The sequence below is a fragment of the Protopterus annectens genome, chromosome 3.part1 (genome assembly GCF_019279795.1).
Source record: "Protopterus annectens isolate FY-2018-M chromosome 3.part1, PAN1.0, whole genome shotgun sequence".
NCBI classification, from domain to species: Eukaryota; Metazoa; Chordata; order Ceratodontiformes; family Protopteridae; genus Protopterus; species Protopterus annectens.
Genome location: NC_056732.1, coordinates 1506254223 through 1506270639, shown reverse-complemented (window position 1 = coordinate 1506270639; position 16417 = coordinate 1506254223). Strand labels below are relative to the sequence as shown.

General features: G+C 40.6%; 1 protein-coding gene across 5 annotated transcripts in view; it reads left to right on the top strand.

The window, feature by feature from the left end:
- LOC122798540 overlaps positions 1-16417 on the top strand; it is a 1608245-nt gene that overhangs the window by 307051 nt on the left and 1284777 nt on the right. For all 5 annotated transcript variants that reach the window (XM_044067582.1, XM_044067581.1, XM_044067580.1 and 2 more), the window contains one exon: positions 12166-12739. In XM_044067582.1, the coding sequence (XP_043923517.1) occupies positions 12166-12739 (574 nt within the window). The remainder of the gene's footprint in view (positions 1-12165; positions 12740-16417) is intronic.

Sequence of the window (16417 nt, the reverse complement as noted above, 5' to 3'; positions counted from 1 at the left end):
ACGAAGGGAAGGTGGTCCACACAGCCTAACTGGACCTCGCAAAAGCCTTCGATACAATACCCCACTCAGGCATTATAGATAAGCTCACCAGCTTAAATATAAACCCCTATGTCACTAGATGGGTTGCAAACTGGCTCAAGGACAGAACCCACATGGTTAGAATTGCTGGAGCCATGTCAGACTCCAAACCAGTTACAAGTGGCATCCCACAAGGCTCAGTCCTGGGACCTCTCTTGTTTGGTATATATTTCTCGGAGGTACAGGCCAACACAGAAGGACTGTGGCTGACCAAGTTCGCAGATGACTGCAAACTGGGCACCATAATCGACTCTCCAGCCGACACAAGCATCCTCCAAAAGGGCCTCATAGAAACAGACAACTGGTGCCAGAGCCATGGCCTCAAGCTAAATGCCAAAAGTGTATAGTCATCCCTTTGGCAAAAACAAAGTGCCACAAATTACCACATAGGTGGTAATCCATTAAGTACAGAAGAAGTAATTAGGGACCTGGGGACCCAAGTTGATAGCAATCTCTCATTTGACAACCACATGGCCAAAGTGGTTTGAAAAACATTTTATATAGCCCACCTAATCATGAAGGGATTCATATCTAGATTAGGGGAGGTCATCGTGCCTCTTTATTCATCCCTCATCAGGCCCATAATCGAGTACAATGCCCCTTTTGGGATGTACCTTACCAAACACCTGCAGCAACTGGAAAGACCCCAAAAGTACCTCACCAAGAGGATCAAAGGGCTCAAACAGATGCCATAAGCTGCCCGGTTAAAGAAACTCCAGCTCTACTCAGTGGCATACCGCCTGCTCAGAGGCGACCTGTGCCTGACGTATAAAGCCATGTCCAACCTGGAATTAAGGGACATGCTGCACCTCAAAAAATCCAAATCCCATCGAGCTAAACGCTCGAGAGACTTGAACCTCAGCACTGAAATAAATAGGACATGCTGGAGGGACAGATTCATAACCCAGAGGCTCCCTTCACTCTGGAATAAAATCCCAGTCCAGGTTAGGCAGAGTCCCTCATTGACTCTCTTCAAGAGGAATCTTGATGAATGGATGGAAGATCGTAGGTTCACCCCGGGTATCACTTCTGTGTCACTGTTAGACAGAGGCACAGTATACTAACCTCGAAAAAGGGCATAGAAAAATTAATTTAAAATGGGTGGCGAAAGCCAAACATACTCTGGCTAGGCTTATAAATGCCCTAGGGCAGATAGCCTAGTATGAACCTATGAAACCTATATATACATACATTAATATATTTGCACAAGTCCTGGCTGTTTACGTCAATTTTTGATATAAATATTTGCTGATTGTAACTTTTTTAAATGTTTAGCTGCGTAGAAAAAACAGTTTCATTGTTTAATTGTTCAATTATCTAATTTGTATTAAGATTTAAAAGGAGGTTCAATACAAGGATTGTCAGTACTCTGAAGATGCCCTGATATGTGTGGGTGAAAACGCTTAGTACTAAATTTGGTTTAATAAATCGGTGGTTTGCTGTCGTTCCTGGTTTGCCTTTTTTTGTTTTACTAGTTCTGTTAGTTTGTTTTGAAAACCTTTAAACTACTTATGTAGTCTCTTCCTTACAACAGGAATAGTGTCTCCAGCCTTGAAACATCCTGTCATAATTCCCTGCGTAAAATACCCTTTCCCAAAACTATCAAGGACTTTTAGATCCACTCTTTGCCCACTTGAAAAATATTTGAAAAAATCCTTTACAAGTGAATAATGAAATATATTAATAGCTATGGCTTACTGTCCGGCAATTAACATGGTTTTGTATATGCCTTAACTACCACCACTGTCTTACTCACTGTAACTGACTCAATTTTTGTGACATTAATGATGAGCTGGTGATTGCTGAGATACTTGTAGACATGACCAAGCCATTCAAAACTGTTAACCACAGTATTTTTCTTATCAAACTGAACAAATTTAATTTTGGTTACATCACTATCAAGTTGTGCCAAAGTTACCTGGAGAATAGAAAATTCCAAGTCCTTACTGTCAACCTCTTATCATCGCTTAGAACCCTAAATGCTGGAGTGCTACAGGGTACAATTCTGGGTCCCATTCTGTTTTCATTATTTATTAATGATCTTACAGATGACCTCACATCCCTTGTGTCATACTGTATGCAGATGACATCCTCTTATTGCAAGCCAATAAATGCCCCTCCAATCACCAGAACAAACTACAACATCCTTTCTCTAAGCTATACAACTGGGTTGATTGTAATCATTTTCTAATTGACCACAGAAAAATAAACTAACCTTGTGATATAACAACCTCATCTACTTATTTACATCACTGTTAATGGCACCATTCCCCTTGTGTCTGAATACAAATGGATAGGATTTAACATTGATCCTTCTCTAAAATTTTCAAACCTTGTAGATAAAATGACAACACTACTATTTCATCTTAAACTGTGCTATAGAATCTCTTATTTACTCTCCCCTTCAACCCGCCTTTTCCTTGGCAAAAATATTTTTTCTCCCCCAACTGGAATACAGCCTTCCTCTATTATCTTTTACTTAGCACAAAATTCCCAAAGGCTGCAGAGCATCATTATCATAAACCCCCCTTTTCCCACTTTCTACATGGGCTTGGGGAGTCATGCCAACTGTCGCCATCTGTTTCGTTTCAGTGCCACTCTTTTGCCTTCTTTGACAGTTGTGTCTGAACCGTCATAGGTCTTTTCTTACATAATCATCCATGTCTTTTCTGGGAGCCCTCATTTCCTTTTGTCTTCTTTCTGTCTGCCCCATATCATCTTGCCAGATTGTCTTCTGCTTTCCTGCACATGCCCAGACCACCATAATCTGTTCTCTTTGACCTCTTTTGCAATTGGAGTTAATAGAGCTTCTCCTGTAATATTCTCATTTCTCCCTCTGTCTCTCAAAAGCAGTTTATCTTCATCACCTTTAACTTGCTTAACTGCTCTGCCTTCACTCCCCAGGATTGTCTTTGGCATTCTTCTATCACATACAACCCATGACACACACTGCAAGTTGGCTGCAGGCCCTTTGGTTGTAGCTTTGACCTCCTCAGATTTCCCTTTTCGTCAACCACCTCTCCTATATACTTGAAGCTGCTGATCTGTTCCTCTGCTTTCCCTTCTGTCTCCGTTATCAGCTTCTTCCAATTTCCTTCAGTTGCTGCCATTACAGCTGTCATATATGTACTAAATTGCATCCCATATACCTTTAGTTTGCATTCCATTCCTGTCATTTGCTGAAGTACTTGTTCAGAGTCTGCTTAAAATACCACATTGCCTGCATACAGCACTTTTCTTGATGTGTCCCTCCATCCTCTTTGCTGAGGTAATCCATGAACAATATAAACATAACTCACTCTCACTGGGATCCTCTGTTTGAACCTGATTACTGTTTGTGCTTGTGTCATTTGGTCCTTGTACATAGCGTGAACTAATTCTACCAGTGTTTCTGGGGCTTTGAACCATCACAGGACTGCCCAAATCAGCTTTCTTGGGACTTTGTCACATGCCGTTTCCAAGTGTATGCATGTCCAATTGGACTTTTCCTCATCTCTTTGAAACTCTTGTGTCCTTCTTCAGATCAGTAGGCTCAATGTGTTTTTTCTTCTTCTTCCTAATGCCTCTCAGTTGCTTTCATTTTTCATTTTTGTTTACTTGGATTTGTTTCCTCTTTCTGGTTTACGGTAGAAATTGTTGTCTTGCAGGGTGCTTTATATGGTTTCATATTTAAAAAGAATATTAAAAGTTGTGATTTGGGCACTTCTAAGTTTATCAATCTGTACTTATTTGGTTATTGCATTGAAAGCCACATTCCTGCTTGGTGTTGATTTTAAGTTTTGGTAGGAGGATCTTTTTAAATCTTGTCTGTATGTTGGAGACACTGAATAATGTTTTCCCTTCTGAAAGGACATTTAATATTTTCTGTGAATAATTAACTTTTTGGTAGGAGGTGAACAGTGCTGTCATATTTGATTTTGGAAGAGGATGACAAGAAGTGTATATCTTGAACCTACTGAAATGCAACCATCCTGAGATTGAAAATGGACTTGTGTCACTGGAGAGCTGGATGAAGAGGGGGAAGATCAAAAGCAGTTTTAGACCTTATACTTTGGAGGCTGATTTGCATTTCTAGCCGTTTGATAGCCCCTTCGGATGGCCAGAAAAGGAACTATAAACTCAGTATGCAGTTATGGAAGTATGTATTTATGAACAGGCATCTGCAGGTCTTAGTTTGATGTGCACTGATTACATAATGACTTTGTTGCATGCTTATTGTCTTAGGACTGAGCAGATGAAGGAAAAATACGTTGGCAACAGTTTGAAGCTTCTCTTAAGAGGAGTCCTGTGATACATGGTAGAGAACATATTTATCATTGTAGGCCATCCCACTAGCTCTGTGGGTCTAATCAGCAATCCCAAATTGGAAGTTTAAACAAGGGGCATCAGGCTTGGAAACGGAGTATTTTTGCTTTAGTAGTATGAAGCTACTTTCTTTTTTGAAAGGCAAAGGTTGAGCTCCTGTGGTGTTCTTTAGTACCTATATATAGCTTGTGCTTCAAATGAAGGGTATGCTTTCTATGTTAAGTTTTCTGTAAGGTGTCATGTGCTAGACTAGGAATTAGCTCTGTGCACCTTTCCCTATCTCTGGAAAGCCACCCTCTTTCCCTGACTTCCTCTGTAGCAGTTCTGACATTGTCTTAAGAATATTTATTTATTTAATTTATTTTAAATTTGTTAACCGGGAAAGTCTGACTCGGCACATGTCTGTTTTCAGCAGAGGCCCAGGGAGAAAAGCTCTAAATGCAGAGTAAAATATTACAGTAGACAGTAATACAATTGGATTACATGAATAAACTATTACTCTGTTATTTTTGTTTTACTTGGATCGCTTGTCTGTACACTTAATAAAGGATTTTCAACTGGAAACAGACTGCCTACCCTGCTTGGATTACTTTCGAATACTTAGTAATTTTATACAATATTTTAATTATACATTTTTTATTATTTATAACTTAAGACGAGTTTAAGTTCGCTACTTCTACTACCATTGTCTGATCTGATTAATGTACACTGATTAACTAGATATATATGGATTGAAAATCTTCCACACAGTGAAGTTTCTTCCACCATTTTGTTTTTTAATATATATGACATACATACATTTTAAGTCTATAAATACTCTTGGTGAAAAATAATACCTTACAAAGACAGAGTTTAAACGTTAAACACTTCATAGTCGTTAGGTTGTATATGCATTGTAATAATCCAAGTAGGATGAGATGTGTGTTAATGATCGAGCGGAATATGAAGAGTTCTGAGAAGAGGGGAGAAGGGATAGGTAGTAGGTGGCAAAGGTCATTTAGGGTAAGTAGGAAAGTTGTAGACATAGAGAGGATGAAGAAATAAAGCTAAGGGTGTTAGTGGGGTTAGTAATGGAAGGTGGGATGTATAGGAAGTCAGTTGGATTAAGGAAAGGAAGAGGACATTTAGTGGGAGAAGCAGAGAGATTTGAGAGGGTAGAGTAACTGGAGTAGTACAGCAAGAAAAAGGTGAAGTGGTGGGTGGGCTGGAGTGAATAGAGAGGGCGAGAGATGTATTAGTAAGCTGAAATTACTAAATAGAGATTAGTCAGGGGTAGTGCAGTTACATAGCCAGAAATGTAAATGGGATTTTAAAGCTTATTTGAAGGGGGTGAGGGGAGTTATTGCTGTGATATTGGGAGGGAGGCTGTTCCACTGCTTAGCAACAGTGTTGCTGTAGAGGGACGTACCAGTGAAATTATTGGCTTTGGTTACTTCTAGTAGAGGTTTCTGATTTGATCGCAAAACTCTAGTTTTGGCACTTGGTTGAAATAGGTTTTGTAGAGCAGGGACTTTGTCAGGGGAGTGAAGAAGTTTGTAGGTTGTTATAAGTTGGTTATAAAGAATAAGGTTGGTAAGTTCCAGCCAACTAAGAGTTTTTAGTGGAGTGCAGTGATGGGTTGTATGGGGCATATTTGTTGCAAATTTGGCAATTTTATTATAGCAGCTTTGAAGAATGACAAGGTCTGATTTTCTGAGATTGGTGAATAGTGGCGATGCATATAAGAGTGTGGAAATAAGGTGAGTACTTGTAATGGTGACTCGGGTGGAGTCGGTTAGAACTGTTTGTTCCTGTATAGCATGGCAAGTTTTTTATGCACTTTTTTACTGTGGTGGATATATGTATGTCAAATTTCAATTGGCTGTCTATAATAACCCCTAGTAGTTTTGTGTGGGTAACTGGTGATATGATTGTATTGTTAATGGAGGCAATTTTAAAGTTAATATTATGGGAGGAGTGTTGTGAGGGAGAAAAGATAAGCTGAGTCTTATTGGGGTTAGTATTAGTTGTGAATCTGAGAGCCAGTGTTCTCCAGCAAAAAAAGAGGATTGTGTTTGGTGGTGGAGGGTCTTTGGGAGGGAGAGGTGCAGATGAGTATGGAATCCTTTGCGTATTGTATGATGGAGGCATGGAATGTGGCTGTGTGTAGTCTGTTGGTAAAGATGGAAAATAGTAGTGACCCAAGAATGGAACCTTTTGGGACCCCTAGTGAGACTGGCAGTAATGAGGAGAGTTCCTGTTGCCATCTGACTGCCTTTGTTTGTCTGTTAGATAATTTCTGAACCAGGAAGTGGTGGAAGGGGTTAGATTTAGTTCTGCAAGTGTGTCGACAAGTTTGTTGAGGTTTACCATATCAAAGGCTTTGGAAGGGTCTAAGAATATGGCTGAGACGTAGTTACCATTGATTCTGTGTTTGTTGACTGTGTGAAGGACATAAGAGCTGTAGTGGTGGAGCTGTAGTGGTGCTATGTGAAGGTCTAAAGCAGTGTTGTGTTTTAGTTAGTAGATTATGAGAGTCAAGGAAAGTCATGATTTGTGTGCGTACACATCTTTCAAGGATTTTGGATAATGGAGAGAGTATGGCTATTGGTCGATAGTTACTTAGTTCTTTGGATTTACCACCTTTGTGGAGTGGGGTGACATAGGCAATTTTCCAGAGGTGGAGAACTAAGCTTTCAGTTATAGAGCGATTGATGAGGATTGTTATGGGAAATGCAGTAGCATTAGCAGCAATATTTAAGAATTCAGTTGGTCGATTGTTTGCAGAGAGGGCAGTATGTTTGAGTTTAGTAAGCATTTAATAGTGGAGGCTGGAGCAGTTGCAGTGAGAAGCCCAGATCAGTAGTGTTGAGGTTAGGTGGTTTGTTGGTGATTGGGGGTGAGTATGATTTAGCTAGGGTTAGAATGAAGTCTGTGAAGAATTTGTTGAACTGGGTCACTGTTTGTTGAGTTGTCAGAGTTAACAGGAGTAGGGGTGCTAGCTTTATCCGGGTGGAATAGATTGTTTATGGGTGCCCACAATTTTTTAGGATTGTTCTGATATTGGTTTTGAGTACTGTGGTAATAGTTTGTTTTATCAGTCTTAGTTTCTTTACTTAGTTCCTGAGTTCAAGATATTTTTGTTTGTCGGTGTTGGTACCTGTCTTTTTCCAGTTAGCTCAAGCTTTATCCCTGTTATATAGTAGGGATCTAGTCTCCTTGGATAACCAGGGGGAATAGTTAGATTTAATTGGATGGTTCTGGGGGGTGCGTGGTGGTCTAGTATTGAGAGGAAAGTTGAGTTAAAGTATGATACAGCATCATCCAAGTTAAGTGTTCTTAAGGGGTGCCAGTTACAACTTGATAGAGCGATAGTGAAGATATTGTGGTTAAAGAATTTTTTACTTATCTGTTGGTAGATGGGAGTTTTTACCATATGGGTCTGACCTCTGATTAGGTAAGGTGAGAGGTGGTCACTAAGGCTGTCAGGGAGGCATCCAGTTTGACTGATGTTGTCTGGCCTGTTTGATAGTATCCAATTGAGTATTAATTCCATTTTTGTGTTTTTTATCGACTCTGGTTGGGTGGTGGATAAGCTGAGAGAACCTGCAGAGGTTTAAGAAGTTAGTAGGTTTAGAGGAGTTGCAAGTTTGCCAGTCGATATTAAAATCCCCTGGTATTATGGTCTCTTGTGGTAGTGACGTAGATGCCCAGATGAGTAGGTTTTCTACTGGGTCAATAATATTACCTGGTGGAAGATAGCAGTCGATTAGGTTAATATTTTTTTTTGTTGTTGTCCAGGTGTAGTTTAGTGAGTATTATTTTAGCTGTTTTTAGAGTAGGTATTGAAAGGCTTATTATTTCTATGTTTAACTGGTTCTTGAATAAGATAGCTATGCCTCCACCTTTTTTTCAGTTCTATCGTTACATAGAATGTTGTAGCCTGGAGGAATTAACTCATTGTTAGTTACCACTGGTTTCAGCCATGTTTCAGTAAGCACCACTATGTTGGGAGAGTAGTGGCAGAGATGTGCATGTAGGTCGGAGATTTTGTTTCTTATGCTTCTGATGTTAATATTATGAGCAGATCAGAGGGTTTTCTGAGAAGATGTGTAGTGAGGTGGGTTGGGACTTGTGTTATTGAGTACTTAAGTGTAGTGTTGGGACTGGGGTTTGGGTGTACATCACCACAAAGGGTTATTTTGGATATGAGTTGTATTATGGTATGGAATAGGTTAGTAATAACAATGTGGTATTTTATTGTGGGAGCGCTGGTCTGGATTGCTGGAAGTGGGTGGGTTGTGATTAGGTGAAATGGAGGAATGTGAAATATGGAGGGATGAATGTAGATGTAGACATGAATATTAGGAGTAATGATAGAGTTAGTAGTGGCATGGTGAGGAGATGTTCTGGGATTAGTGAGGTAGTAGAAAGTAGCTTGTGCTAGTAAGACAAAGGTTATTGAAGTTAGTAGATTAAGTAAAGACATACTTGAACTGGAGTTGTGTGGGAATGTGTGTGGTGAGTGAGAGGTATATTGGAGGTTTGTGTATTGGTGCTAGTAGGAAGGATAAGTCCCGTGTTGGTAATAGGAGGAAACATAAAAGTGTAAGTTTTTGTAGTGAGTTAGTAGTAGTAAAAATGGAGCTGGCCTTAGAAGGAGGAGTTTGTAGTTGTTAGTTAGGGAGTGGTTGAGGAGGTGGGAGGAAGTGTCTGTTGGGTGTGTGTGTGTGCTGTTGAATGCTAATTTATCTGGATGGAAATGTGGATGTGGTTAGAGTGAATAAATTAAATGAAAGTGGGGGTGGGTGGAAATGGGTGAAGGGTAGGGGAGCGGAGTGAGCTTGAGCATAGCGAGGGCGAACGGAACGGGTTAGCCTGAGTTTCAGCTTGCTGATTTGTGAGTAAAAGTAAAATAAAAAACAATCTCCCCACTTTGTAGAGAAGTACAGGAGTAGTAGCACTTATGAGCAGGTAATTTTGCCCGAAACTGTCTGTTACATGTAGTTTATTCTCAGAAGCCATGTGTATAGCCAAGAGGTATATAATTAGAGCTTTGAAAGAGTTTCTAATATCGGAGGCTGTGAATGTTATTGAAGGTATGTTTACCAGTCAGTATAGCATCTTAGGGAGCCATAATTGTTAAGAAAAAGAATGGGGCAATTAGTGAGGAGCAGTTACAGCCATGATTGGGGTTCACTAGGTGGAGGGTAAGGAGTCAGGTGTTCCTAGTAGCATGTTCTTTACATCAGTGGTAAGGAACAGTACAATTAATAAATTATGGGAATCAGTGCTACAACATACTTATATATGTAGCTGGATTCAATTCCATTCAAGATGTGTTGGGGAGCTGATCTTTATGAAGGCTTTTTTTTTTTTAATACTTGAGTGTGAAGCTGTCTTTAGCAGTGACTGGGTAGAACTATAACTAGATAAGAGAGAAAGGGAGAGGGTTAAGGTTAGGTACTAGACAATATTAAAGAAAGAGTGAAGCAAAGTATCTAATTAAATACATGCAAGTTTGTACTAGAGTACAGTTTGCGTATTGCCTGCTTAAAGTTCTCAGAATGTAAGGGAAAGTTACCCTACAGCCTTAGTATAGAACCAGCTAAAACACAATAGCAGCAATAGTCTCTTATACTGGTTCACAGCTGAAAAACACGGCAAAGTTCTACATAACATTAAAACATTGCTCAGTGTTAATAGAGTTCTAGTAATACAAGTATTAGTAGGTATTATGCATTATCAAAGAGATGATAGGCTATAGACCTTGTGACGCTGAAAATAAGACCATAAAATGCCATTACAGTTATTTACTAGTCTAGATTTGCATTGTACCAGTTGTAAAGCACTAGGACCACTAAACAATCTGTACTACAACAAGACTTTAAGACCACTCTTTAAATTGTACAAACATCAATCAATGTTATGTAAGTTTGTATTATGTCACCTAATTGAACACTGACTGATATGTAAAGCCTCGTCAGCCTGCAGTTTCCAGAAACGCCTGGTTTGTACAGTGCAAAGCATACAATTGCAGATGAAAATCACTTACTGGAAGAGCAGGCTACCTCAGGGGACACGCAGCAATAAGGAGTTTTTTAAAAATGGCTCCCACAACAGCATAGGTAAGATATAACCTAGGACAGGATATGAGGAAAGGAGGGGGTGGGGTAATGTGCTTAATCTCAGCAACAGTATGATCGGGTGATAGCCCGAGTTTCCGTGAGTAAAAGTAAAATAAAGAACAATCTTCCCACTTTGCAGAGAAGTACAGGAGTAGCACTTATGAGCAGGTAATTTTGCCCAAAACTGTCTATTTCATGCAGTTTATTCTCAGAAGCCCTGAGTGTAGCCGAGAGGTATGTAATTATAGCTATGAAAGAGTTTCTAATATCTGAGGCTGTGAATGTTATTGAAGGTATGTTTGCCAATCAGTGAAGCATCCTAGGGAGCCGTAATTGATAAGAACAAGAATGGGGCAATTAGTGAGGTGCAGTTACAGCCCAGATTGAGGTTCACTAGGTGGAGGGTAGGGATTCAGGCGTTCTGTTAGCGTGCTGTTTAAGACCGTGATAAGGAACAGTACAATTAACAAATTATGGGAGTCAGTGATACAACATACTTGTATATGTAGCTGGTTTCCGTTCCGTTCAAGATGTGGTGGGCACCCGATCCTTACGAATGTTTTTTATATATATATATATATATATATATATATATATATATATATATAAATACTTCAGTGTGAAGCTGTCTTTAGCAGTGAGTGGGTTAGAACTACAACTGTTGTGGGGCTGGTCAGGTAAATTAGCTCAGTGCCTGATTTCTTCTTTTTCTTTCAGACCTGAACAGTTGTTTCCACTTAAAAGTTATCAGTGCTGCACATATCAGTAGAGTATGTGTCATGTCCTCAGCGTCTCGGAACAATTTGTTAAATACTCTGCATTGTATTAGTGAGGGGAAAGGGGAAACAAATTCCATTCCATGTCTCGTGCATTCCTTAAAAAATGATTGAAGTTTGTGGCTACATCTCTCTCTCTCTTTCCTTACCAGGACAGCATATTCCTCAACCTGGGTTGTAGACAGTTCCCTATTTAATACAATCAGCTTCTGGATTCCTTCACTGTAAAATTAAGAGGTACTCCACTTTGCAGTAACCCCCTCTTGTCAAATGTGGTTTCTGATAGGTGGGATGAAACCAGTGGATTGCAAGTACAATTCTTGGGAATGCATGACTACTTTTGACATGAACCTATATGACAGGGAGCTAGTTATGAATTTTTTTTTGTGATTAATAACTAGCTCTTTTGTTTTGAGAACATAAAATAGATTTCAGGCACTGCAGGAAATGATTACAATTGTTGTGTTACAAATTGTTACTGCATATTTAACAGCTCTGGTAAGACTGCATTCTATTCTATTTTTTTTTTCAAAATTTTAGTAAGGTTATGTCAGAGATAATGCATTTGTGGTATACAGAACAGTTACAGTTTTACATCCATATAATGTAATTGCCATTTTAGGGAGCTGTGCACTCACTCAGGGCTTGTTTTGCATCATGCCTTATTGCAATGATATTGAAATTATATTAAATTTGATGCTGTTAAAAGAAGCCAGGCATGAATGTCTTTTTTTCTTTCCTGATGACTGACTGAGCTTAATAAGAAACAAATCGTGTAGATGTAGAGCATGTGTATGACTGGTGGAACAGTGGTTAAAAATAAATGAAAATATGACTTGCAATACAGTAGATTACTGAGCAGGTGCATGCACTATTATAATGATTCTTTCCCTCATCAGTTCAGGTTGCCATCTGGAAACTCTTTCAGAGAGAGGTTTTCAGCGGAAGACTCCTTGCAGGCTGTGAAGCAGTATTTAGCCAAGCATTGTCCTGAACTTAAAGACTTCATCCTCATCCAAAGTTTCCCAAAGAGGATTTTCAATGAGACTGATGAGGAAACCACATTGAGGACTCTCGGGTTGACACCTAATGCCACATTGTGTATTCAGAGCACAGAGCCAAAGGCAGCAGAAATGATGGTCTTGTCTGAAAGTGTCAGCAGATTACCAGCAGAGGACCAATCCAAAGAACTGACAGTACAACAGGAGGACAGAGAAGGGGCAAAGGAAGTGGAGGAACTGTTGGCATGCTTGCAACCCCAGACACTTCCTGTTGTAGGACATGTGTGGGGGCGAGGAGAGGTGCTCTCATCTCTGTCTGATAACCTTGAAACTGAAAGAAGAGAAATGGAGGAAGATATCCAAAATTCAGCTGCCCAGAATAATGACCCTTTAGATCCAGAAAAGATAATTCCAGAATTCCCTGGTCTTCCTGCAGTGCTGCAGCTGTCTAGTAGACATCATCATCACTGGGGTAAGGGCAAAGTATTTTTTATTTATTTTTAGTCATATTGTCTGTTGAGAAGGCTCTTGTACTGATTCGAGAATATCAAGTAAGATTACTGCATGCCCTCCAGTAGCTCCTGCCATTTTGTTATCTTTGAGCAAGATTACACTTGTGGGGCTCAGTGATATGTAAGAGCAAAATATTATAAAGAACTTTGGAAGATGAATGCTTCATTTTATTGTTAGTTACACTGTTACATTTTTCACTTCTCAGGGAGCTGTTGTAGGGTAAGTCAAGGGAGTTAGGAACTAGTAACTCACAAAATAGTGTTGGTTTAACTAGTATTCCATGTCTGTGAAGTAGCTAACCTCTTCACCAGTGGGAAATAAATGAATAATCACTAGGCAAATGGTAACAGTGATATTTTGTTTGTGTCAGAAGCAGACTTTCTGAACATTATATTCTTATTACAATGTTGATCTTGAGTACTTTGGTGTATACTGCCATAATAAGGTATGCTCTCCTGCCCAGGCCAATCGAACTAAGCTTTTTTTTTTCTAGTCCTTGGTCAGCCAGCTTTTATTTGTGTAACATCTTTTAGCATTCAGAATGTTTGCTGTATACCTTTTAACACTCGTATGTGCATGCACACACTGTATGTGTTTGTGTATATATATTTATATCTGTATACATGTCGGATATAAAGCAATGACAGCCAGGCAAACGTGTGTGTGTGTGTGTGTGTGTGTGTGTGTGTGTGTGTGTGTGTGTGTGTGTTTTCCATACAGTTAATCACTTTCTTGTTTCATCATAGCAGTTTTCGGATGTCCTGTTTATTGGCTTACTTCTAGATGAAACAAGTGTAGGGAACAGACTGAGACTGTAGTAAAGTGAAAATAAGGAAGCTTTAACTTTTCCCCACAGTTGCATGACCTCAGATTTAGTATATTTCCGAAATGTGAGTGTGTGGGGTGTGTGTGTGTGCAGGGGGCTTGTCTCCCTGCAGAAGCATTCATTTATTCTGTTAACTTATTGTAGTTTTTGTCCAGTGTGTACATAGTGAGATAACAGAACAGAGGGATGTTCATTGTGTTTCACTGTTGCAGTCATTACTCTTGGGTTATCCTGCTGGCAGGCTACCCGCAGTCGGCCAGAATTCCAAAGTCTAGGTCCGGCGTCGGTTGCTGTCGCCTCTTCCCTGACGTCAGTGCACCAGGGGGTATAAAAGATGCAACCGACGCCATTTTCTTCAGTCTTTCTTGCCGTGCGGTGCCCGAAGCAAAAGCAGTTCGCAAGTGCCGGTCGGCCGACTCCTGAGATTTTCAAATCTGAATTTCAGAACCGAAGTCTTCATTAAAGCTAAGAAACCCCATTGGGGAAACTTTATTCGTGCTCCAGACTGATGTCAGAAAAAGTTAACAATTATATTTCTTGTGGGAAGCAAATACCTCATAAGGATTTTCACTCTTACTGTATTCCTTGCCTAGGCCCTGATCACAACGTTGCTAGCTGTCGGTTTTGTGCTAGATTTAACTAACACACTATAAAGCGTCGGTTCGATTTTGCATTTCACTAGTTTGGCCGAAGATTTAATTATATAATGCCGTCGGACCAGCCGACAACCAGAGTTTACAAAAAACTCAAGGACAAGGAAAAGGATAAGCATCCGAAGTCCAAAACCGACGACGAAGCCTCTGCTAGGTCAGTCGCCGGTTCTCAGTGAGGCGCTTTCTCAGCCCCTGGCACCCGCTACCTCTGAGCCACAGGCCGCTTCTGACTCCCACGTGGAGCCGACTGGGCCTCTGGAAACTCAAGGTATTGGACACTCGGAAGTCATTCCCTCAGATGGGTCTGGAGCCGCTGAGCAGGCATCGGCTTCTGAGGGTATCTTCAGACCTACACAGCTGTATATTAAGCCATCTTCAGCTTCAAAGACAAAGACTAAAGCAGCTCTAAAGACAAAGAAACAAGTACAGCATTCTCCTTCTCAGACTTCCATGCCTAAAAAACAGATGCTCAAAATGGCCGAAGACCTAATAAGTTTGATCAGGGGCTCCCATCCCCCTCCTGATAAGAGGCCTAGGCAAGAGACGGAGTATGATTCTTCTGATCAGGTTTCTGTTTCCTCTGATTCCTCTTCTGAACAGGATTACTCCATGCTTCCCTATGAGGATTCTGATGCTGAAGAATCCATTCCTTCAGCCTCTCCTCCTGAGGATTATTCTTTTGGGGAAACCCTGCATACCATGAGGGAGCATTTCCACTGGGAGAGCCAAGATTACTCTGAATCTAAGAAAAGGCTCAGAGACTTTCTGCTACTTCCTCAGCACAGACCCCTTGCTATTCCACCTGTCCTGGATATTGTAGATGATGTATTTTCAGAGTCAGGCCTGTCCCCCGACTCTTTACCCCCTGCACCTGCTAAGCCAGACAGGTACTACAGGGTCCCGGATTCTCATAAATTCCTATGTAAAAACCCCGCTGCTGACCCAGAAACTATATCTCAGGGTCCCAAAGGGGTTAAAGCTTCCACTGCAAAAAACCCTGTCCTCTCTGATAGGGATTCCAGGGCTCTAGACAGATGGGGGAAAGAAGTTTACACTTCTGCTACCCTGGCTGTAAGGGTTCTAAATTGTCAGTTTCATATGCTTAAATATCAGCAATATTTAATGTCACAGCTTAAACAGAAATTGTTGACAAATACTGAAGGTTCAGAGAACAAAGAATTGCAGGATTTGTTGCATGCAACTGAACAAGTGGGAAAGCATACTTTGCATGTGGTTATGATTCACTGGAGGCCTCTTGCAGGGCCGCTGTTGCAGGTTCTGTTATTAAAAGGCATGCTTGGTTAAAGGAGCATAATCTGCCTGATCATTTTAAAGCAAAATTATTGGATGCACCATTACAGCATGATACTTTGTTTGGTACTAAAGCAGAAGAGGTGTTGAAAAAAAATGGAGGATAAAGCAAAATCCATGCAGACAGTCAAGGATTTCTTACAGGTACAGCCACCCAGGTTCAGCAGGAACTGGCCCACAAAAAATTGGTCCTTTCCCGTGTCAGACAGACCACAAAGAGGCAAATACAGGTGGCCACAAGGTGGCCCAGAGGCAGATCTCAGCCCCAAGGCTCATACAGGCCTAAACAATGGGGTGCTCCTACCTCCAAAAGCGGAGAGGACAAATCACAACCGTACAGGAAACAGTCCCAATGACTTTCCTCTACCAAATCCAATCACTTTTCTTTTAGCAGCCCCCTTGGGGGGAAACTAGCACTTTTTTCATCAAATTGGCAAAATATTACCCAAGACAAATGGGTCCTGAACATAGTGTCCCAAGGCTACAGGTTCCATTTTCACACCCTACCGAGTCCAAAAGGTATGCCAGACCTGCCACACAATCAATGGGCAGATACACAAAAACAAATTACAGCCCTCATGGACATGAAGGCCATTCAGCAAGTACCACAACAAGAACAGGGAGAAGGATTTTACTCCAGACTTTTTCTAGCATCCAGAAAGGACAAAACCTGGAGACCAATACTGGACCTGTCAATTTTAAATACATTTCTGGAAGTTCCAGAATTCAAGATGATGACTCTACAGCAGCTACTGCCCATGCTGGGAGAGAAGGCTTGGCTCGTAACTTTGGACCTAAGAGGCATACCTGCATGTCCCAATCGCACAATATTGCAGAAGATACCTCA